The sequence below is a fragment of the Peromyscus leucopus genome, chromosome 5 (genome assembly GCF_004664715.2).
Source record: "Peromyscus leucopus breed LL Stock chromosome 5, UCI_PerLeu_2.1, whole genome shotgun sequence".
In the NCBI taxonomy this organism is placed as follows: domain Eukaryota; kingdom Metazoa; phylum Chordata; class Mammalia; order Rodentia; family Cricetidae; genus Peromyscus; species Peromyscus leucopus.
The window spans coordinates 113,630,320-113,650,838 of NC_051067.1; the positions used below are offsets into that span (position 1 = coordinate 113,630,320).

The 20,519-nt window shown below is 44.9% G+C and overlaps 1 protein-coding gene across 5 annotated transcripts in view; it reads right to left on the minus strand.

The window, feature by feature from the left end:
* Wdr59 (WD repeat domain 59) overlaps positions 1-20,519 on the minus strand; it is a 76,652-nt gene that overhangs the window by 26,224 nt on the left and 29,909 nt on the right. For all 5 annotated transcript variants that reach the window (XM_037206284.1, XM_037206282.1, XM_037206281.1 and 2 more), the window contains exons 7-17: positions 18,289-18,377; positions 16,584-16,700; positions 15,157-15,234; positions 12,246-12,402; positions 9,211-9,290; positions 8,022-8,175; positions 7,798-7,922; positions 5,220-5,384; positions 3,599-3,694; positions 3,285-3,441; positions 2,351-2,420 (exon numbers count right to left, since the gene is read on the minus strand). In XM_037206284.1, the coding sequence (XP_037062179.1) occupies positions 2,351-2,420; positions 3,285-3,441; positions 3,599-3,694; positions 5,220-5,384; positions 7,798-7,922; positions 8,022-8,175; positions 9,211-9,290; positions 12,246-12,402; positions 15,157-15,234; positions 16,584-16,700; positions 18,289-18,377 (1,288 nt within the window). The remainder of the gene's footprint in view (positions 1-2,350; positions 2,421-3,284; positions 3,442-3,598; positions 3,695-5,219; positions 5,385-7,797; positions 7,923-8,021; positions 8,176-9,210; positions 9,291-12,245; positions 12,403-15,156; positions 15,235-16,583; positions 16,701-18,288; positions 18,378-20,519) is intronic.

Here is a 20,519-nt window from a genome sequence, read left to right on the forward strand (position 1 = left end):
TGACTGATAAGCAGAGTTAGCATAATTCCAATCAGAACACGAGCAGGCGTTGTAGAAACTAACAAGCTGATATAACTTCACGGAGGTTCAAAGGCCTACAGTAGCCAACAAAAACTAAGCAAGAATAACCTTTGAGAACTCACTCCACCAAACTTCAAGACTTACCAAAGAAGACTACATTCTGAGTACTAAGACATGGGAGAGACGAACAGATCAAAAGAATAACTAGGGTGCAGAAACAGATGTCCACTTTTCATCCGTGAAGGAAGGCAGGCTGCAGAGATGGGGCTAGAACAACCGTTTATTTCTATTAAATAAAACAAATGTTCACCCTTACCTCACATCACAAACACCAAAGGGACTGAGACCACGGACCTTAAACAAGGAATTTAAGCTGCAGACGCACAGAAGAAGATGCAGAAGGGCATTTTTGTGACCTTGATGTAGACTGAGGTTTTTTTTTTCTCTCTCTCTCTCTCTTTTGATATAATACAAAAATCACTAACCATAAAATTAAAAAATGATGAATTAGACAGTATCAAAATTGAAAACCATGTTCACTGAATATTACTAAGGAGGGAGAAAAAAGAGCCATAGATTAGAAGAGAATCAGTGCATATATCCAGCAAAAGATCTGCAATCAAAATAGATAGCGAGCACAAATAAGTAACACAGTGCGTGATACTTGAACAGGCACATCACAAAAGGAGACGCCCAAATGGTCAATAAGCACACAAAAGCTGCTCATATCATTAGTCATCATCGTGGGAATGCAAATTAAAGCAACAAGATAATATTTCCCACCCACCACAATGACAGAAGTTGAACAGATTGGCAATACAGAGAGAAGACGTGGAGTAATCAATCCTCTGAGCCTTCAGTGAGAAGAAGACAAAATGCCCTCACCACTGAGCACACACTTTCTTGAAGTTAAATAGACGTCTATCCCTATGACTCAGCAGTTCCACTCCTTAAGTCAAGAAATTACTATATCCGTGAAAGAAAAGAAAAAAAAGGGGGGGAGGGAGCATGTATATCTAGTTTTACTTTTAATAGTCCCAAACAGGAAATGATCCAAATATCCGTCAACAGAATGAATCAGCCTGCGTTATGTTCATACAGTGCAATTATGGATCCATGCAGCCATTCACATCAAGTTCAATAACGTTAAGTTAAACAAAGTAAGCCAGACATAAAACAGGTCATGCTGCATGACTCTAATTCAATGAAGTTTAAAAGCAGGCAAAACTGGTGACAGATGTAAAGACAGTGGTTTCCTGTGGAGCTTGGCAAAGGAACCAGGACCTTTTAGGAGTCAAGATAATATTTTGTGTTTTGAGCTGAATGTTGGTCACTGAGCAGTAAACTTCAAACTTGTCTACTGCCAATTACACCCCAAGGAAAGACTGCTAGCTGAAAAAACGTCCCCACTAGAACATGTGATCCCAAGTCCTGACCAGCGATTCACGGCTTCCTTTGGAGAGTAGGTGTAGGACTCCTGGTTATTTAACCCCAGTTCTTGAGCATCAAGGTTTCATCTGCTCGGTCTACTACAGAAACTGGCAACCTCCCATTCAAGCAATAGCATCTTCAATCCTTTCTTTTAAGGTATTCAATCCTTTCTTTTAAAATTTTTTACTGGCAACTAAAGGATCTTCCCATGTGACTGCTGAAAAAACTAAATCGGTTTAGATAAACTGTCCACAGTAAAAGAATCAACCAGCCAAAATGTGGACCCAGGTAATTTGGCTATAAAGTTCACACCTCATCTGTCCCACCAGCTTGTCCATCAGAGAAGCAGCACAGAAAACTAGTGCCGAGGGCAGGAACGTGCTGTTTGACAGAGACTCTTCCGGCACGGGGGGGGGGGAAGGGTAGGCTTTTGCATTTTCATTTAAAACGTTAGTGTGGTTTGAGTTTTCCCAACACACAATTTTAAGATGACATACCCTGATTTTAGAAGTGGCCTATTAGCGTTGGTTAACTATAGATGGTATTTCTACTTTCAGCTTAATATTAAATAATAAAATTAAGTAAAAGTTTAGCAATGGGAATCAAACACTTAGAAAGAATTCTCTCTTTCTCCTCCTAGTCCTAAGGAGGGGAGCCAGGTCCTTGGACACGCTCTGAACATAAACTCCCACCAGGCTTGCAGCCCAGCCCAAAGCTGCCTTAACCGCCTTCACCAAGCTGCCTTCCCGTGCTCTGATACGAACCTTCCAGTAGAAATAAGTTCATGAACCTCAGTATTTGAAGAAGGAATTTTGTAAGAGGGATTTAACTGAAGACCTGAAATGAACTTTCCAGAGAGACCCAAGATGCAGATTCCTGCTGCATCTCCCAGACTCACCTAGGCGTGGGCTCTGTTGGAGACACTGCTCGATGCATCGTCATGGGCCTTGTGAAGTACACCAGGTAGCCTGACCAAGGAGACATGAGCATGGTGCTGTCAGGGAGCTGGACATGAGGACCCTAAGGCAGGCCTGGCTAATCTTTCTGTTCTTTGAGACAGGGTCTCACTAGATAGCCCAAGCTGGACTGGAACTCACAGCAAGCCTCCAGCCTCAGCATCCTAAGTACCGGAATCAAGACATGAACCTCTATGCCTAGATTAATAACTATACTTAAAATAATTGTTTTGGTGGTACTAGAGAGTGTATGTGAGGCTTTGCACATGCTAAGCATTCTTATCACCAGGCAGGGTTTTTTTCCTCTCCTTCAGTATACCTGAGGCACATCTCTACCAACTGCCAATGCTTGTGACTACACCAATCCTTAAAAGGAACAAGGTGAGAGTCTACAAGATCCAGGAGAGGTAAAAGAATCAGGGATCTAAGTAGATGCAGATTCAAGATCATCAGAACTAAAACAGTTTAGACTTCAATTATGGTGAACATTCTTTTTTTTACAAAGACCTACTTATTTTACTTATGTGTACATGTATGTGTATGCTACGTGAGTCCAGATGCCTGTTGAGGCCCAGAAAGGATGTGAGATCCCCTGGAGCTGGAGGTTCAGGTGGTTGTGAGCTGCTGGACCTGGGTGCTGGGAACTGAACTTGAGTCCCCTGGAAGAACAGCAAGTGCTCTGTACTGCTGAGCCTCTCCAGGCCCCTGGTAAACATTCTTAGGCTATATCCACAGACACCAATTTAGCATTACACCATATGTTGTTTTGAGCTCTTGCAAAGTTAAAAACAAACATTTTCTGATAATTATGCAGAATATAGGCCTTTCTTAGCTACACTCCTTCAGAGTTAAGAGTCAAAGAACAGAGAGACCTACCTGCTCCACAGAACCTGGCCCCAGAGGTCCTAGGAAAGGGAACATTGGCATCCTGGTATGACCCATAGGCAGTGGTTACCCGGGCAAATGTCGGTAAGGGTGGTGTGACAGAGTTTGGGAGTGCAAATGGGTTGCTAGAAGCACTGTCCTCTTGGTTCTGAAATCAAACATAAACACACTAGAATCTACAACCTATCTTGAAGCTGGATTACAAGACAGTGGTGCGGTACTGCAATGGGGGCCAGGGTCTCAGGGACAGGAACCGCAACAAGGCACGAAAGCATGGGTCAGCTCAACAAGTTCACGTTTCCCACCACGAAAGACTCCAGGCAGGAGACGAGCTGACGCAGGCAAGGCTCCAAACAGCTCTGGTTGCGTTTCACTTTCTGCAGGGACGTGTCCTTTAGGATCTGGAAAAGACCCAAAACACCATCAGGGAGAGAATCATATGTCCATATGTTTCCTGTTTGGCTTTACTCTGCAAAGGGGCTGGAAGCATGCTGGCACTGGGGGCTGGCACATGGTCAGGCCTGAGGCTTCTATTGGTTCCCACAGGGGCTCAAGGGAAGAACTTTCCTGAGCCTTAGACAGAACAGAATGACTAGTCTTTCTTTCTAGTGAGTTCTACACAGCTTTGCTTCCACACATGACAAATACCATCATTTTGTAAACACCATCACTGGGCTGGAGAGAAAACTGCTCTAAGTGATATAAGCCAGGCCAAAGATTTCTATTCAGCAAGTTATGATGCATTGCTCTATTTTTATCCACGAAAACAGTGACCCCTGACATTTTAAAGTACATGCTAGAGATATCAACTGACACCCACATTAAGACAGGCACATGCACTGGACCGCTGCCCTCACTGCCTGCAGAGAACACAGGAAATGTGCCTCCTCCAAACTCACAGCTGCCGCAAATGTAAAATTCACAACTCCACAGAAGCTGGAGTGTAATGTATTTCATTTGTGGGGGGTCGACCCAGGGACTCATGTAGCCCAGGTTGGCCCCAAACTTGCTATGTAGCTGAAGATGACCTTGAGCTCCTGATCTCCCTGCTTCCCACAATAGGTGCACGCATTAAAGGACTGTATCACTCCACCCTATCTGGCTCATTTTCACTAATTATATGTTGGCATACAATATTATTTTAGATATGCTGAGTTAAATAAAAGTACTATTAAAATCAATGTATCTTAAGATTATTTTACACACATGTCAGTTTCCGAACCCACAGGGCTCCTTTTCTGAAGTTTTTTTGTTTTTTGTTTTTTTAAGATTTATTTATTGTGTATACAGTATTCTGCCTGCATGTATGCCTGCATGCCAGAAGAGGGCACCAGATCTCATTATAGTTGGTTGTGAGTCACCATGTGGTCGGTTGCTGGAAACTAAACTCAGGACCTCTGCAAGAGCAGTCAGTGCTCTTAACCTCTGAGCCATCTCTCCAGCCCCTACTTTTCTGAGATTTTTCAATGACTATACATAAATTTTTTCTGTCAAATATTTTTCAGCTTCAAAATATATCTTGCCTATTTCTTCTAGATAAGTGAAATTGCCTTGCAGAGTCATAACCTCAGACTAATGCAAAGCTCTAAATTTGCAAGTACACTAGTTATAGTTCATATATGTGCCTGAAGTATTTATGAAACCCTTCATATCCAACATTTGTAAAAGTTTTTCTGAAGAAAAGTCAACAGTTTCTATTAGAATTCCAAAGGACATCCATACTCACCCCCTCAAAAAAAGCAGTTAAGAACCCTGCCCTACTGCTGACTGGACCAAGAGGGAGGCCAGGACAGTATCTATGCAGCAGATACTGCAGCATATAGGGAACAGGCAACTTCTAAATCTTACGATCCAGGTTTGTGCTCAACCTCACCAATGCCTCGGTTACAGATGCAAGGAGAATTTAAAGCTGGGACCCAGCCTTACCTTCAGCAGCTTGGCCTTCACGGCAGACGTGATAGTGGTAGGGTTAATGAACTGGAAAGAAGGAGCGGCGTTGTTGGGGTACTGTGCTGGGAATGTCACCAGCATCTTGACACGATGGTTGCTGCAATGCACAGACACCGTGCAGCTCCTGTCTGCAGCGTCCATCTGCAAGACACAAGCCCAAGGTGCTTTGGAGACAAACTGCAAAGGGTCTTCAGATGCAAACACATTTACTTTATCAGATTGTGCTGTATTTTATTTGCAGGGTTGAACCTCAAGCCTGGGCCTTGAACAGGCAAGACAAGTACTCTCTACCCCTAAGCCACACCCTCAGCAAGATGCGAATGGATTTTAACAATCAGCATAAATGCTCGTGTTCCTAGTAACTGAGTAAAAGGAAAGTGCCTATAAAAACAAGTGAGTTTGAAAGATAATTCGTTTTCAGAAAAGATTTCTAAGTTTTAGTACTGTCTTAAATAAATTCATACATATTATTTTTTAATTTTATATGTATGGGTATATCTGTACACCACCTATGTGCCTGGTGCCTTTGGAGGGCAGAAGAGGACAACAAAGTTAGAGACAGCTGGGAGCTGCCATGTGGGTGTTGGGAACCAAACTTGAGTCCTCTGAAAGAGTAGCCAGAGCTTTTAAGCTCTGATCCATCTGAGAGATGCAAAAAAATGAGTTGCTTTATTTATTTATTTACTTATTTTATTCATTCATTCATTTATTTGTTGATTGATTGATTGAGAGACAGGACCTTACTATGTACCCCAGACTGGCCTGGAATTTGTTATGCAGCCAAGGCTGACCTTGAACTCATGATCTTTACTGAGTGTTGGGATTACAAAAATGTGCTACCACACTTCGCTGGTTACAGAATTTTGTTTCGTTTTGTTTTTTAGGGTGATGGGAATGTTCTAGAATTAAACAGTGGTGAAAGCTGCCCAACTCTGGAATCAACTGGGAGAACAGCAGTAGAGACTAAGCTGATACGCACAGGCAATTAATGCAGCCTTTAGCTCTGGTGATTTCCGACATGGCCAACTAGAGAAAGCAACTCAAGTGAAGTGAAAAGGGCGAAACCCATGGAGATCTAGAAACTTCGATTGTGCAACTAAATTCAATTCAAATATTCAAATACTATCATCAGGGGTCTGGAGAGGTGGCTCAGTGGTTAAGAGCACTGGCTGCTTTTTCAGAGGACCCAGGTTCAATTCTCAGAACCCACATGACAGTTCACAGTTGTCTGTAACTGCAGTTTGGGGGGGATCCAGTGTCCTCGTCTAACCTCTGCAGGCACTGCACACACGTGGTGTGCAGACAGACATGTAGACCAAACAGCTGCTGGCCTTTGAGGTCATCTGTCCCTTTGTCTCATTCCCTCATCTGTAAAGTGCAGTTACACTACACATCACACAATAACGCTAGAGACCAACAGACCCCGGCACTGCAGTACTTATCTCTGTCTGTAGTGAAACACCTCTGAGCAAAAGGAAAGTTATCAAAGCTTGAAAATCCCTTTCTGGAGTGGTACTCAGTTCTCTAAAGCAAAGAATTTTGAAATCTACACACACACACACACACACTGCTCCATGTTGAGAGTCAGGCCAATCCAAGGCTTCTCAGAGGCCAGATGAGATCACACAAGGAACCTAGTTTTGTGCCCTTGCCAAGGGGCAGATTTGCCATAGTCTAATCTGGAGCTGGGACCTGGGCCTTGAATGAGTCAGGGTTTTGGTTCCTGGGAACGTGGCTTTTCCCCTTGAAGAGACGAGTTATCAGTCCCAAGGCCGCTGTGTGGTCAATCTGGGACGTACTTGCGATACCCTGTGTTCTCTTTGGGCCACACTGCTTGACTAGCATCTTGCTGACGGTGTCCCACTGTGTGACAGCTTCTGCTGCTGCCTTCCTCCCTTTTCTCCCCCTGGAAACAGCATATAAGATGCTGTACTTCTTAATAAGTTTTCTTGGCATAAGACATAGCTTGTACAAGACCTCCTGACCCCAGATTTCTGTTTTCTTTGTGGTCTCATCTCCTGGCCATGTGTCCTCCTCAGGACCTTGTCACTGATAAATAACCTGCTGGCGCAGGTCTGTTCCAAGGGCTAAGTGAACCAAGAGGCTCTGGTCACCTTCTTCCTCCGAATTTACACCAAAGGAAACTAGCTCACAATGGAAAGTGGGGGAGCACAGAACAGCAACATGGAGATTTAGGAGATTTGGCTCCAAATTCAGCTCTGCCATTAACCTCCCCATCATCTTGTCAACCAGTAAGCCTCCCCAGAGCAAACATCACCACACACAGAAAAGTAAGGGCTGGAGATGCTAGGGAGATGCTACAGCACATGAGCTTCAGAAGTGTCTTTAGAAAACTTAGGAATTAAAACAGAAGGCTGGGCTAGAGAGATGGCTCAGCAGTTAAGCATGCTTACTGTCTTTCCACAGGGCCACGGTTCAGCCTGGCACCTGTGTTTGGGCAGCTCACACCTGCCTCTAACTCCAGCTCCGACAGACCCGTCACCCACACTCCCACACATGCCATCCACAAGCCCAGGTCATTACTCCGACTTACCTCCACATTGACATTCCGGATTTGCACATTGATCAAGGAGAATTCCTGCTGCAGAGTCTGAGGCAGGCCTAGTTGGTCCGATTTCCTCTCTTCCAGCAAACTGCTGGGAGGATCTTCCTTTAAGGCTACCAGGAGAGAAAGTCAATATTGAAAATGTTTTAGAATATGAGGGAGTCCTGGGGTATCTGCCACGTAACTCTGGAATGCATAGTGGGGCCCCTCACCTAGGACATCAGTTCCATTACCATCTTCTTCTCCATGGCTTGCGCTGGGCTGGTGATCTGTGTCTTGAGTGTGGAGGGTCTTCTCTGGTTCCGGCAGAAGAGAAATGCTCTCAATGAACTCATCAACACCATCCAGTATGTCATTGGCACAGAGCTGAAATCAAGGGCAGAGGGTGGGGTGGGAATGTTGTTCAGTGTTCAAGTGCTTACCTAGCATGCACAAGCCCTGGGTTAAAGATAGAGAGTCAGAGAAGTAACAGAAACGGTCACTATGTCTGGCTAAAGAGTTCTGTCTTAAAAAATGGGTTCATAAAGGACAGAGATGTGTCAGCTAAGAGCCGGTATAATCAAAATAGATTTTACCCATCACCAACATTCCCTGGTTAAATACAAAGGATAATACACTCTATTACTCTACTCTAGACATTTTCCATCATGATCAGAGCAAAAAATGCTGAGGAAAAAAATCAACTTAAATTCCAAGTCTTAATGGAATTATTCAGCTAACTCACAAGCAAAATTACCATAACCCTAAGCATTTGGACCAAATAGCATGTTCTGGAAAAAAACAGATTTAAATAAAAAGTGATAAGATAATAGGACTTAACCAAAATGCTCAGGTGAGTTTAGACTAAGCATTCACCCAGCATTTCCCATCGGTCCTGGAGGAGCTGGTATGAGAAATGCTGTTGGGTATGAAACACCAGTGAGCCATTTTCTCATCATCAAGGGATTCAGCCACTGGACCAAAAGAAGACTGTCCCCTGACTGTTCGGAGCGACATATCAGGTACCCCTTCCATTTACATAGAACCAAACACTCATACATGAAAACACTGGAAGGAGCTGCATAGAGAAGAGGGTGCTGATGGGGGAGAGGGCTAGAACATCTGCAGAGCACACGGGCAGGCTTCCCAAACCACTGGGAAGAGGCAGAAATGAAAAAGCTAAGCCATTTTGCTCACTATGGCACCCATCCTAGGACAAGAGGGGAAAAACGGAGTCTTTAGCCTTAAAGTGAAGACGACTTTGGTTCTTAAAGACCTCCAAGCCAGTGTGGCATGCACAAGCCACCAGCCCACCACAGACATATGTTAAATGTCAGCCTATATTCTCTAATATCTTTTATCTTTTGGTTGAAGTTCTGGTATATCCACTTATATGTCTCTATAGTAATACTAAGTACATACCCTCTGCATTTGGTAATCCACCCGCCACATCCTCAAGGTCTGATCCCGGGACCACGTGACAAGTTGGTAGTCCTTGGACCCTAGAAATCATCAAATAAAAATCCTAAAACACATCCTCTAGATTTGACATCCATTTTGTTACAGGCAGCAATGGAGTAAGATTCATTCACTCACTCACTCACTCATACATTCATATGTATATATATTCCACAAATTGTGGTGACATATTGTGTACCCTAATAAACTTTGCCTAAAGATCAGAGGACAGAACAAGTCACTAGATTAAACATAGAGGCCAGGCAGTGGTGGCACACACTCTTAATCCTAGCACTCAGGAGGCAGAGATCCATCTGGATCTCTGTGAGTTCAAAGCCACCCTGGACTACATGAGATTGACTCGGTCTAGGAGAGAAACAGAGCCAGGCAGTGGTAACACACACCTTTAATACCAGTACTTGGGAGTCACATGCCTTTATTCCCAGCACTTGAGATCTCATGCCTTTGCTTGGGAAGCACACACACGCCTTTAATCCCAGGAAGTAATGGCTGGACGGAGAAAGGTATATAAGGGTGGGGAGACAGGAACTAGGGCTTTTTCAGGCTGAGGAGTTGGTGAGGTAGGAGGTGGTGGCTGTGGCTTGTTCCTTTGTCTCTCTGATGCTTCAGCATTTACTCCAACATCTGGCCCTGGGCTTCTTATTTAAAGACTATTTAACATTCGAGTTACAACAAGTAGTTATTGAACATTTTAGTCTATGGCCGATACTTGCTTAGGCCCCAGAACAGTAGCATGAATAAAATCATCTATCGTTATAGAGCTCACAGTTCCAATGGTGGAAAAAGACGAGCAAATAAATATGTAATAAACTACTGATGGGGATGAGTAGTGAGAAAAATAACACCAGAGAAGAGGGCAGACTGCTGAGAGCGGGTTTTGGCTAGGACTCCCCGGGAAAGTCCCATGAGAACAGAGACGGAAACGAAGTGAAATACTAATTAGCAAATTAGCAGACAGAGAGTGAGGCTAAGACCTAAGGTCACCCAAATCGTCACCTCTGCAAACGCGCTCCCTCCCGAGGAGCTGGGACGAAGGCAATCATCTGTAAAAATGAACGGTTTTCTATGCAACATTGCATCTCACTGTTCAAAATAATTTTGTAAGGTGATACATCTCCTTATAAAGTAAATAAGCAACCTTTTAGCCCTCTTAATTAGCTGAATCCTATTTTAGATATTGGGTCCAGTCAAAGGGGACTCAAAAGAAGTTCAGGGGGCCTCATGAAACAGCTGATACAAGTTGAGGACACTTGGGCTAACTGCCGAGCACCTACAACCACCTTCAGGGCATCTTCAGACAACACAGAATTTATAAAGTATTTCACTCAATCCCCTCAACTCGTAGACAGGACACTGAGACAACAGACATGATCTGTACAGGGTGACAGGCTACGTAGGCTTTGGCCAAGGGCGAGTTCTCTTCTTCATCAGTCCTGCTCTGTGTCACCACTTCAACCAACAGTTGTCTCCCCGGGTTTTAATACGTCCTGAGGCACACCAACAAGAAAGTAACCTTTCTGGATCATTGTTAAGTTCCACCACCTAGTCTCATGTTCACGGTCATCAACACTCTGACCCTGCGTCTATCCTTTCCACACACCCCTGGCTGTGAGGAAAAGCTAGACCTAACGGCCTTATAAATTCATCTCCTCTACTTGCGCCTTCCATGCCTCTCCCACTCTTCCCAGGAGGCCTTGCTCTCCCACTGACCTCCTTTCCGGCATCTTCTCCCTGCTTTCCCCAACTGCCCATTCCACTCCTTGTCTTGGAAGTAACAAGCCCAGTCCCTGCGGCCTAACTTACGCTACCTAGAGATCTGGCTTCTCGTCTCAGCCCACTTTGGAATTTCTCTCTTACTCATCCAACAGCTTCCTTTGTGCCCAGCTAGATGTTTGTGTTTCACACTCCTTTGGTCTTCAGCAACACCCAAGCCCTATGACTGCTGCTTCTCTCCTAGGCATCCTTTCCCGCAGCTACCACAGCCTGGGCCCTCCCCACAGTGAAGACCAAAGCCCAAGCGCAAGGTGGTCCAATGCAAACTAAATGAGAAGACATGGTGGTAAAAATACACCAGAGCAACATTAGCTTGGAAAGAAGGGCAAATTTAAAAAACATCCAGGATAATTCAATTATGGAAGGTTCAAAAAAAAAAAAAAAAAAAACCAGACAATTAGCTTTAGGAATTCACAAATTGGTAGTGAAAGACAGGGGCATAGCTCAGTAGCAAGTGTGAGGTCCTAGGTTTGATCTCCAGCAACAATCAATCAATAAACAAACAAAGAGACAAGAAGGAAGGGAGGAGAAGAGGGAGGGCAGGAGGAAAATTGCTATTGGTTTATTGGTTTGTTTGTTTGTTTTCAAGGGGAGGGGTGGTTTTGTCTGTTTTCGAGATAGGGTTTCTTTGTGTATCTGTGTGTCCTAGAACTGGTTTTGTAGACCAGGCTGGCCTCGAACTCAGAGATCCGCCTGCCTCTGCCTCCCGAGCCCTGGGATTAAAGGCATGAGCCCCTCTGCCCTTCCCAATGCTGTGACCCTTTAATACAGTTCCTCATGTTGGAGTGACCTAAAACCATAAAATTATTTCGTTGTTACTTCATGTAATTTTGCCACTGTTATGAATTGTATTATAAATATCTGATCTACAGGATATCTGATAGTATAACCCCAAAGGGGTCATGACCGACAGCACAGGTTGAGAATCGCTGTCTTTGACCCTTGCAATGATTCAACAACAAACCCCTCCCGGCCTCTCACAGGAGCAGATCTCCTCCAAGCAGGAGAAATTACAATGGAAGCTGGAGAAGAGAACTGGGGGGAGAGAATGCGACCTACTCCCTTTATCCACCTGTGACTGAACACAGCCCTCCTTGTGCCCTGGCTGCTAAAGCCAGCCCTGTTCTCCTCACTAGACCAAACGACTGCTTCCATGGGCTGTCCACCAGAGCTCAGAAGACAAGACAGCCACCTTCCTCACTCACCTTCCTTTTGTCTCCTCCACTGGAACTCCAGGACCACATCGTCATGTCCCACAAAGGTGTGAACTGGAGTGTTCAAGTCAAAGACATTCCACAGGAGCAGGCTGTTTTCCCTCCGCAGCTGAGGGACCATCACGGTCACTAAGCCGTTGCTGAACGGCTGCAGCCAAGAAGGGGAAAGCCGTGATTAGTCCATGGAGAATCAGGTAAAAGCAACGCTGGAATTCTTCCTGACTAAAATAAACTATACGACGGACACCAGGCGTGGTGGCTCAGGCTGGTAACACTAGCACTGAGGAAGCAGAAGCGGAAGGATTGCCGCAGTCTGCAGCTAGTCAGGTCTACGTATCAAATTCCAGGGTGGCCAGTCATGACTATATAGAAAGAACCTACCTTTTTTTTCTTTTTACTTTTTGCCTTTTTCAAGACAGGGTTTCTCTGTGTAGCCCTGGCTATCCTGGAACTCTGTAGACCAGGTTGGCCTCAAACTCAGAGATCCACCTGCCTCTGTCTCCCAAGTACTGGGATTAAAGGTGTGTGCCATGACCACCAGGATAAGAACCTATCTTTAATTAAAAAGAAAAATTATGAAAGGCTCAAACTCATTTGGGGAAATTTTTCTCAAATACCATAAGCTGTCTACCGCATACAGCCTTCTCTCTGGTAATGGAATGGAACACATCAATGGGAAATAAGGCTGAGCCAAATGTTTGGATAATATGAGAATCAAAGCTATGTTTTAAGTTTTAATTACTGTGCCTAAGAGATCCATAAAACAAAGACCTCTAACCTGTAAGCCCCCGGCCCAAGAACGGGTACTTTCTGCGATGCTGGAGGCTGTTGTTCATATACGAGGACAAGCTACATGTTTTTACTTCTCTACACAAGTTTGGTTGACCCAGCTGCACCGGATGTGCCTGATCGTATGTAGGCAGGAAGTATGTCAGGATGTATGCTTGTCCCCAATTGGACGAAGGCAGGAAGTATGTAGCCTTGTGGGTTTGCCTTTATAAGTACCTGGCCAAAGTAGCTTGTGGCCATTTTCTGGGAACCCTGGAATGGACCTGGCCAGAGTCCATCATCCTGGCTAGTATTTAATTAAAGCTTCCTTCAAATTTGGCTCAAAATTGAGGTAGTGGTCTTATTTTCGCCTGGCAGAATTAACAATAACTCTGAAAACCCTACAGTAAGCAAATGGCTCTTTCTATTCCATGTCCTACCTACTCTCTCTATGAGTTCCTCCTCAGGAATGAGCATGCAAGGCTCACTGGGAAAATCTGCATGCAGAAAGGTCAGGACACCATCTCCATGAAGCATCACCTTCTCACTGCCTCAGTGTGACACTGAGTAACCCCAGAACTACAAAACGCAGTCTGTCGGGGAGTTGAGGGGCCCATTTGACTTATATCTAGACTCTGTTATTTCAGGGAAAAAGCATAGTTACACAAGAGCACACTTATTTATCTTCCCCTCTCCTCCCAATAACACTCCCCAACTTTCATGTTTATTTTTTAAAGCAAACATGAACCCAGAGATGTCAGCTCCTAAGAACAGTGTCTGATTTCTTGGCAAGTGATCCCAGATGCAAAAACAACATAATGTCCAATTATCTTCTTTGCTCCACAAAGTCCCACAATGATAGACTAATGCATAAATGTAGCTTTGTTCATCCCTGAGCTTGCTTTCAAAGTGACATTAAAGGAAATGCATTTATCTCTGACTCACAGCTATCAACGTGGCCCTGGAAAAAATGGTTGGAGGTGGATAACATCCTATTTGTAGCATTCTGTGATTTATAAAGCACATTCATATGCATTCTGTGATTTATAAAGCACATTCATATACATTATTTCAAGTGGAAGGCAGATTGTGATATTCCAAATGCCACAGAATTGTCCACTTTAGTATGGCGAATATTATTGCAATAATGAAAGTGAGGGGCAGGGCTGGAGCAGACAGAAGCAATTAAAAGCTCCTGCTGCTCTTCCAGAGAACATTCCCAACATCCACAGCAGCAGCTCACAACCTCCCATAACTCCTGTAACTCTGATCTGATGCCCTCTTTTAACCTCTGTAGGTACCTGCACTCCCACGGCATATGCACCCATAAATAAAAATAAGAACCAGGCGGTGATGGCGCATGCCTTTAATCCCAGCACTCGGGAGGCAGAACCAGGCGGATCTCTGTGAGTTCAAGGCCACCCTGGGCTACAGAGTGAGTTCCAGTAAAGGCACAAAGCTACACAGAGAAACCCTGTCTCGAAAAACCAAAAAATAAAATACAATAAATCTTTGAGCTGGAGTGATGGTTCAGCATTTAAAAGCAGCTGCTGCTCTTCCAGAGAACCCAAGTTTCATCCCCAGCACCCATGTTGGCCGACTCATAACTGCCTGTATCCCCAGCTCTCTTCTGGCCTGTATGGGCACCTACATGCACATGGTACCTACTTACACAGACACAGACACACACACACACACACACACACACACAAATAAACACAAATCCTTAACAAAAAATTTTAAGGTCAGAGTGAAAAATATCCTTCAACTCGGCAAATAAAGAAATTACTGCTTAAAATCAAGTATCTTTTCCACAGCTACAAAAACATTAAATGGTGGAGTTGGACCCCAAACCAGGTGCTCTGAATCTAAAGCCAGGGTTCTTTCTACCGTAGTTCACCGGATTTCTGCCCTGGCCCCGCTTCTCCGTCCTACCCTGCTGATCCACCCTTGGTGAGCAAACATCTTCACCAGCCTGCTTCTCTGCAGAACACATAGCTAGCCTTCCAAAGGTAAGAACCTAACACCACTGCTGCATTTACCATACTTCAAACCAAAACAACAGGAGAAAACTGTCTCACAAAGAAAACAAGAAAATGCACGCTTCAGACAAGAGGTAGGGTAGCTCACTCACTGTGTATCTGGCTTTCCAGACAGGCACCTGACAAGGGAGAATATTGAGGTATTTCCGAGGCTGGCGGTAATCCCAGAACTACAAGAAAGAAAGTTGGTGAAATAAATGCCATTTAAAAAAAAAAAAAAAAACTCAACTATTGAAGTAAGCATTGCCTTCAAACTGATTGCTTTTCGTCCTCCAAAGAAATATTTCAATAGTGTATTTTTAGGTCCACCCCCATAACCATGTACTGTCAGACACATAAAGAACCCTTCCTTTGACATCTATCAACATTACAGCAGGGTTTCTAGACTTCACCAGGACCGCACAGGGCAGATCAACCCCCTATTAAATAACCATTGTAGTTCAAAGGTGAAAATAACAGGTTTCAATCCTGCATTACTTTAACATTTAAAAGTAATTTAACAACAGGTAACAGGCCATGACAACTTACTGCTTTTAGACAGACATTTAAAACTTTTTAATCTCACCCAATCTTTACTACAAACACGGCAGGACATTCCTAATCTTTTTTTCAAATGCAGAATGGGGTAAGTTTCTGTCTCCTGAATTTGGGAGATTAGGGACAGAAACCTACAAAACCTAAAATAAAACAAACAAGTAACTCTGGCACAGAGCCAGGGGATTCACACACCTCCAGACGGAAGTACTTTTAGTCCTTACATAGAAAGGCTTGGACTCGAGTTTAGCTAGCCAAACCAGAAAGATTACAGCTATGCAAATCCAATAAAACCGTATAATAATAATCACCATGTGCTAAACCAGCCTCTGTGCCCAAGTCCTGACGTACAGGGCCAGAGACCTGAACACAACGGGAAGGATGGGGCAGAGTCCACCCTGCCCCGCCACCTCTTTGATCAAGGGCGCAAGGCTGGTGTCACAGCGACAGAAAACAGGGGACACACCGTCTCTAGGAAGAGTCAAAGACGACAGGGCTCCTGGACACAAAGCTTGAGCAGGTCCTAAGTTAGAGAACACTAACAAAACTCTATCCTGGCCACGCTGATGTCTGAGGCCAGATCTCTCACAGATAGAATCGCATGAGGAACTGACGGCTGGCCACCATGAGCAGACAAACTATAATCCTGGTGGCTTTCACAATCGTGTGGGCTGCTGCTCCTTGATGTTATCTCTGTGTAGACATCTGGTTTCTTTACAACTTCTTCTCAGGTAAACTTGTCTTTCCTAAATGCTTTCTGTCTCTGGCTCTCAGAGGGAAAGAAAATCTGAAGAAATTCAGAAGCTCATCAGTCAGCGGCCACACCATCACTTCTGCTGGTCCGGAGAGCCAGGCCGACTCACTCGGGCCCCCAGGGAGCATGTCCGGCATACTAGCAAACGGCACTTCCTTCCAAAGTGCTGTCATGCATTCCTGACGCCTCCCACATGCAGCTCCTGCAATGGCCCTGGTGGGGACGACTCACCTTGACAGAGTTATCTTGACTAGAGGTGGCAAGAATGTGCTCGCTGTCTGGGTGCCAGTCCAGGCCATGGATTTTGGAGAGGTGGGCTGCGAGATACTCCACTGCTGTACTGGGTTTCTGCGACACAATGACACCAGGTTTGTTACTTTTGAAAGAACGCATTGCATGTCTACTACAGAACAGGCTGCTGGGTGCTGAGGAGACGCTGAACACTGCCAGGACAGTTACGGCCTCTACTCTTTATCCAAAAGCTCTCTTTGTTTAAACCAAATACCCCAACAACAGAAGACGTCCCCAGATCTCTTCCACACGCCCTGTGAGTAAGCCTGACAGTCTCATTTCTACCCACTCCGGCCTGACGTATGATTTACTAAGAGATACAGGTAGTGACTACTTCTCATCCTTTCAGAGTGGACCATTTCTGTTCCCCTCCTGACATAAAAAGGGGGACTGTGGCAGTCACAGGAACCCAACCTCAACTGTGAGGGTAAGAGCACACATATGTCTTCTAGTGACTGAGCACTAAGATCCAAAAGCCCTACCTGTGTACACACATCCTCCCACCCGACACATAATTTAAAATGTTAAAAAAGAAACTTACTAAACTTTTCCTTTTTTAAAGGGGTAATCCAAATTCAATAAAAGATTTAGATACAAGAGACATTCGCATCAGTGTTCTTTAGAACTCCAGAATGTCAGAAGCAACTTCTAAAACCAGTAAGTAGGGAGTAATGAAGTTGAATAAATTATACTACAACTATGTGAACTCGGCCTTCCTCCCCTCCACCTGTGAGCACTGGGATTGGAGGCATGCGGACCAAACCTGGCCTTCTTAAGAACACTGACTTACCCTGAAGTGTGTGACGAATAAAACCAATCACAAATTTAAAAAAAAGAAAGGAAAAAGAGAAGGAAAGGGGGCTGTCGGCCTATGGCAGACCAGACCAAAGATACAGAAGACAAAAACAAGCACTGCTACGCCATTCCAGTTTTTTGAAATCACCTCTCCCGAGAGCCCCAGGAGGCAGCAACTTCAGCACACTGCACCGTGCACCCCAGCAGGTCTGCAGTCTGTGCCAGTAGACGGGATGAGCCACCCCAACCCTGCTTCACTTCCCGCTTCCCTTTCAAATGTGTGTGGCAGTCTCTGTACAGCTCGAGCCTTACTGTCAGCCCCTGGGTTAGGACGTGGTAAGGGGGAGGGGAGAGAATGAAGAACACTGGGTGTGGCAGCTCGTGTGTGCAGGCAGAGGCAGGGCAGGTGGCTGCGAGTTCCAGGCCAGCCTGGTCTATACAGTCCTGGTCTACACAGTAAGTTCCAAGCCCCATAGGGATACACAGTGAGACCCTGTCTCAAAAAAAAAAAAAACAAAAAAAAAAAAACAAAAAACAAAAAACAAAAAACAACCCACAAAGCCGTATAAGGACGGGAATACCTGATGTGCTCAGGGAGCAGTAAAATGGGGCTCTGTCTTAGGTCAGGCCAGGTTTACTGTATTAACTACTGATTACAATGTCTTCGTTTTCTTCCCTCCTTCAACAGCTATTCAGGTGAGAAGCAAATGTCCTCTGGTTACAATGACAATTTGCCATGCCCCATAGGAGTCTTCAATCCACTGAGACAAGTCCTGGGCCTCGATGACACCCTCTAGGGGAAACTAAATACCAACTGCAGGAGAAAGGTCACCGGGGACAGGTCACTCACCCGCTTATCCCATATCCGGACGTCACCATCATGGCTGGTGGCAAGGTAGTTAGCGTTTTTTTTATTCCATTTGACCTGGGAGGCACCGGCTGCAAAGAAAAAAACAGAAGCACGGGAAGAATGCCACGGCCCTCAAGGTTCTCTGAGGCAGAGTGAAGCCCGTCCAGGAGAGCTGGACAACGAGCTCTGATTCGGAAGCAGAGAATCCTTCCAGTTTCTAGGGCGGCACCGGCTCCTCCGCCAGTACAGACGAAAAGAGTTGCAAATAAGTGAGTTAACACAAGGGAAGGAGACCACAGTCACCTGTGGAGGGGATCGTCGCTAAGGGGGCAGCCGCAGGAGCCACGTACAGTAGCAGGGATGGCGGGGTTTGATTGGTAACAGACTTGTCACAAAAATCTGACTCCCAGATGACAGCAGAAAAGCCTCGCTCTGACCCCTCGCACTCTATTTTTCCATTGTTGTTTTTGCACAACTGTCTTAGGGAAACACTGACTCGAGATTTAGAGTTAACCCAGGGTGGGCAGTACGCCACCCCCGTTCTTTTCCTTTGAGACAAGATCTCACTATGTTATATAGAACAGACTGGCCTTGAACTCACAGAGCTATGCCTGCCTCTGTGCATCACCACACCCAGCCCTACACATCCCTAGTGATGCTCATCCCCCCCCCCCCCCCCATCAGCACAGTTAGTTTAGCCACTGCCACTGTGCTCAGAGATCAGGGAGACATCAACTGGCCTGGAGCTCACCAATCAGCCCCAGGGGTTCCCGTCTCTTCCTCCCTAGATCTGGGATTACATCCCACACAATTCCGTACCAGGCTTTTTTTTTTTTTTTTTAAAAAAACTTTATTTTATTTTACAATACCATTCAGTTCTACATATCAGCCACGGGTTCCCCTATTCTCCCCCCTCCCACTCCCTCCCCTTACCCCTAACCCACCCCCCATTCCCACCTCCTCCAGGGCAAATCCTCCCCCACCCCCACCCCCACCCCCGACTGCGATCAACCTGGTAGACTCAGTTCAGGCAGGTCCAGTCCCTTCCTCCCAGATTGAGCCAAGTGTCCCTGCATAAGCTCCAGGTTTCAAACAGCCAACTCATGCAATGAGCACAGGACTCGGTCCCACTGCCTAGGTGCCTCCCAAACTGATCAAGCCAATCAACTGTCTCACCTATTCAGAGGGCCTGATCCAGCTGGGGGCCCCTCAGCCTTTGGTTCATAGTTCATATGTTTCCATTCGTTTGGCTATTTTTTTTTTTCAATAATTGAGTAAAACCGAAATTTATTATAAGCCACAGTCGTCCTAGGGACCTCCATGCTATATATATGGCCTCCATGGTTCTATGGGTTGTGGTCTGATTGTTCTTTTTTTTTTTTTTTTTTTTTTTTTTTTTTTCCGAGACAGGGTTTCTCTGTGTAGCTTTGCGCCTTTCCTGGAGCTCACTTGGTAGTCCAGGCTGGCCTCGAACTCACAGAGATCCGCCTGCCTCTGCCTCCCAAGTGCTGGGATTAAAGGCGTGCGCCACCACGCCCGGCTCTGTTCTTTATTTTATATCTAGAATCCACTTATGAGTGAGTACATACCATGACTGTCTTTCTGGGTTTGGGTTACCTCACTCAGGATGATTTTTTCTAGTTCCATTCATTTGCCTGCAAATTTCATGCTTTCATTGTTTTTCTCTGCTGAGTAGTACTCCATTGTGTATATGTACCACATTTTTATAATCCTATACGATAAAGCAACCTTTGGAGGCATCACCATCCCTGACCTCAAACTCTACTATAGAGCTATAGTAATAAAAACAGCTTGGTACTGGTATAAAAACCGACATACGGACCAATGGAATCAAATTGAAGACCCTGACATTAATCCATGCACATATGAACACCTGGTTTTTGACAAAGGAGCCAAAACTATACAATGGAAAAAAGAAAGTATCTTTTTTCCATTGTATAGTTGAAAATGGTGCTGGCATAACTGGATCTCAATATGTAAAAGATTACAAATAGATCCATATCTGTCACCATGCACAAAACTCAAGTCCAAGTGGATCAAAGACCTGAACATAAATCCAGTTACACTAAACTTAACAGAAAAGAAAGTAGGAAGCACTCTTGAACGCATTGGCATTCTTTAGGAGACCATTTCCTAAATAAAACACTGACAGCACAGACCCTGAGCACAACAATTAATAAATGGGACCTCTCAAAACTGAGAAGCTTTTG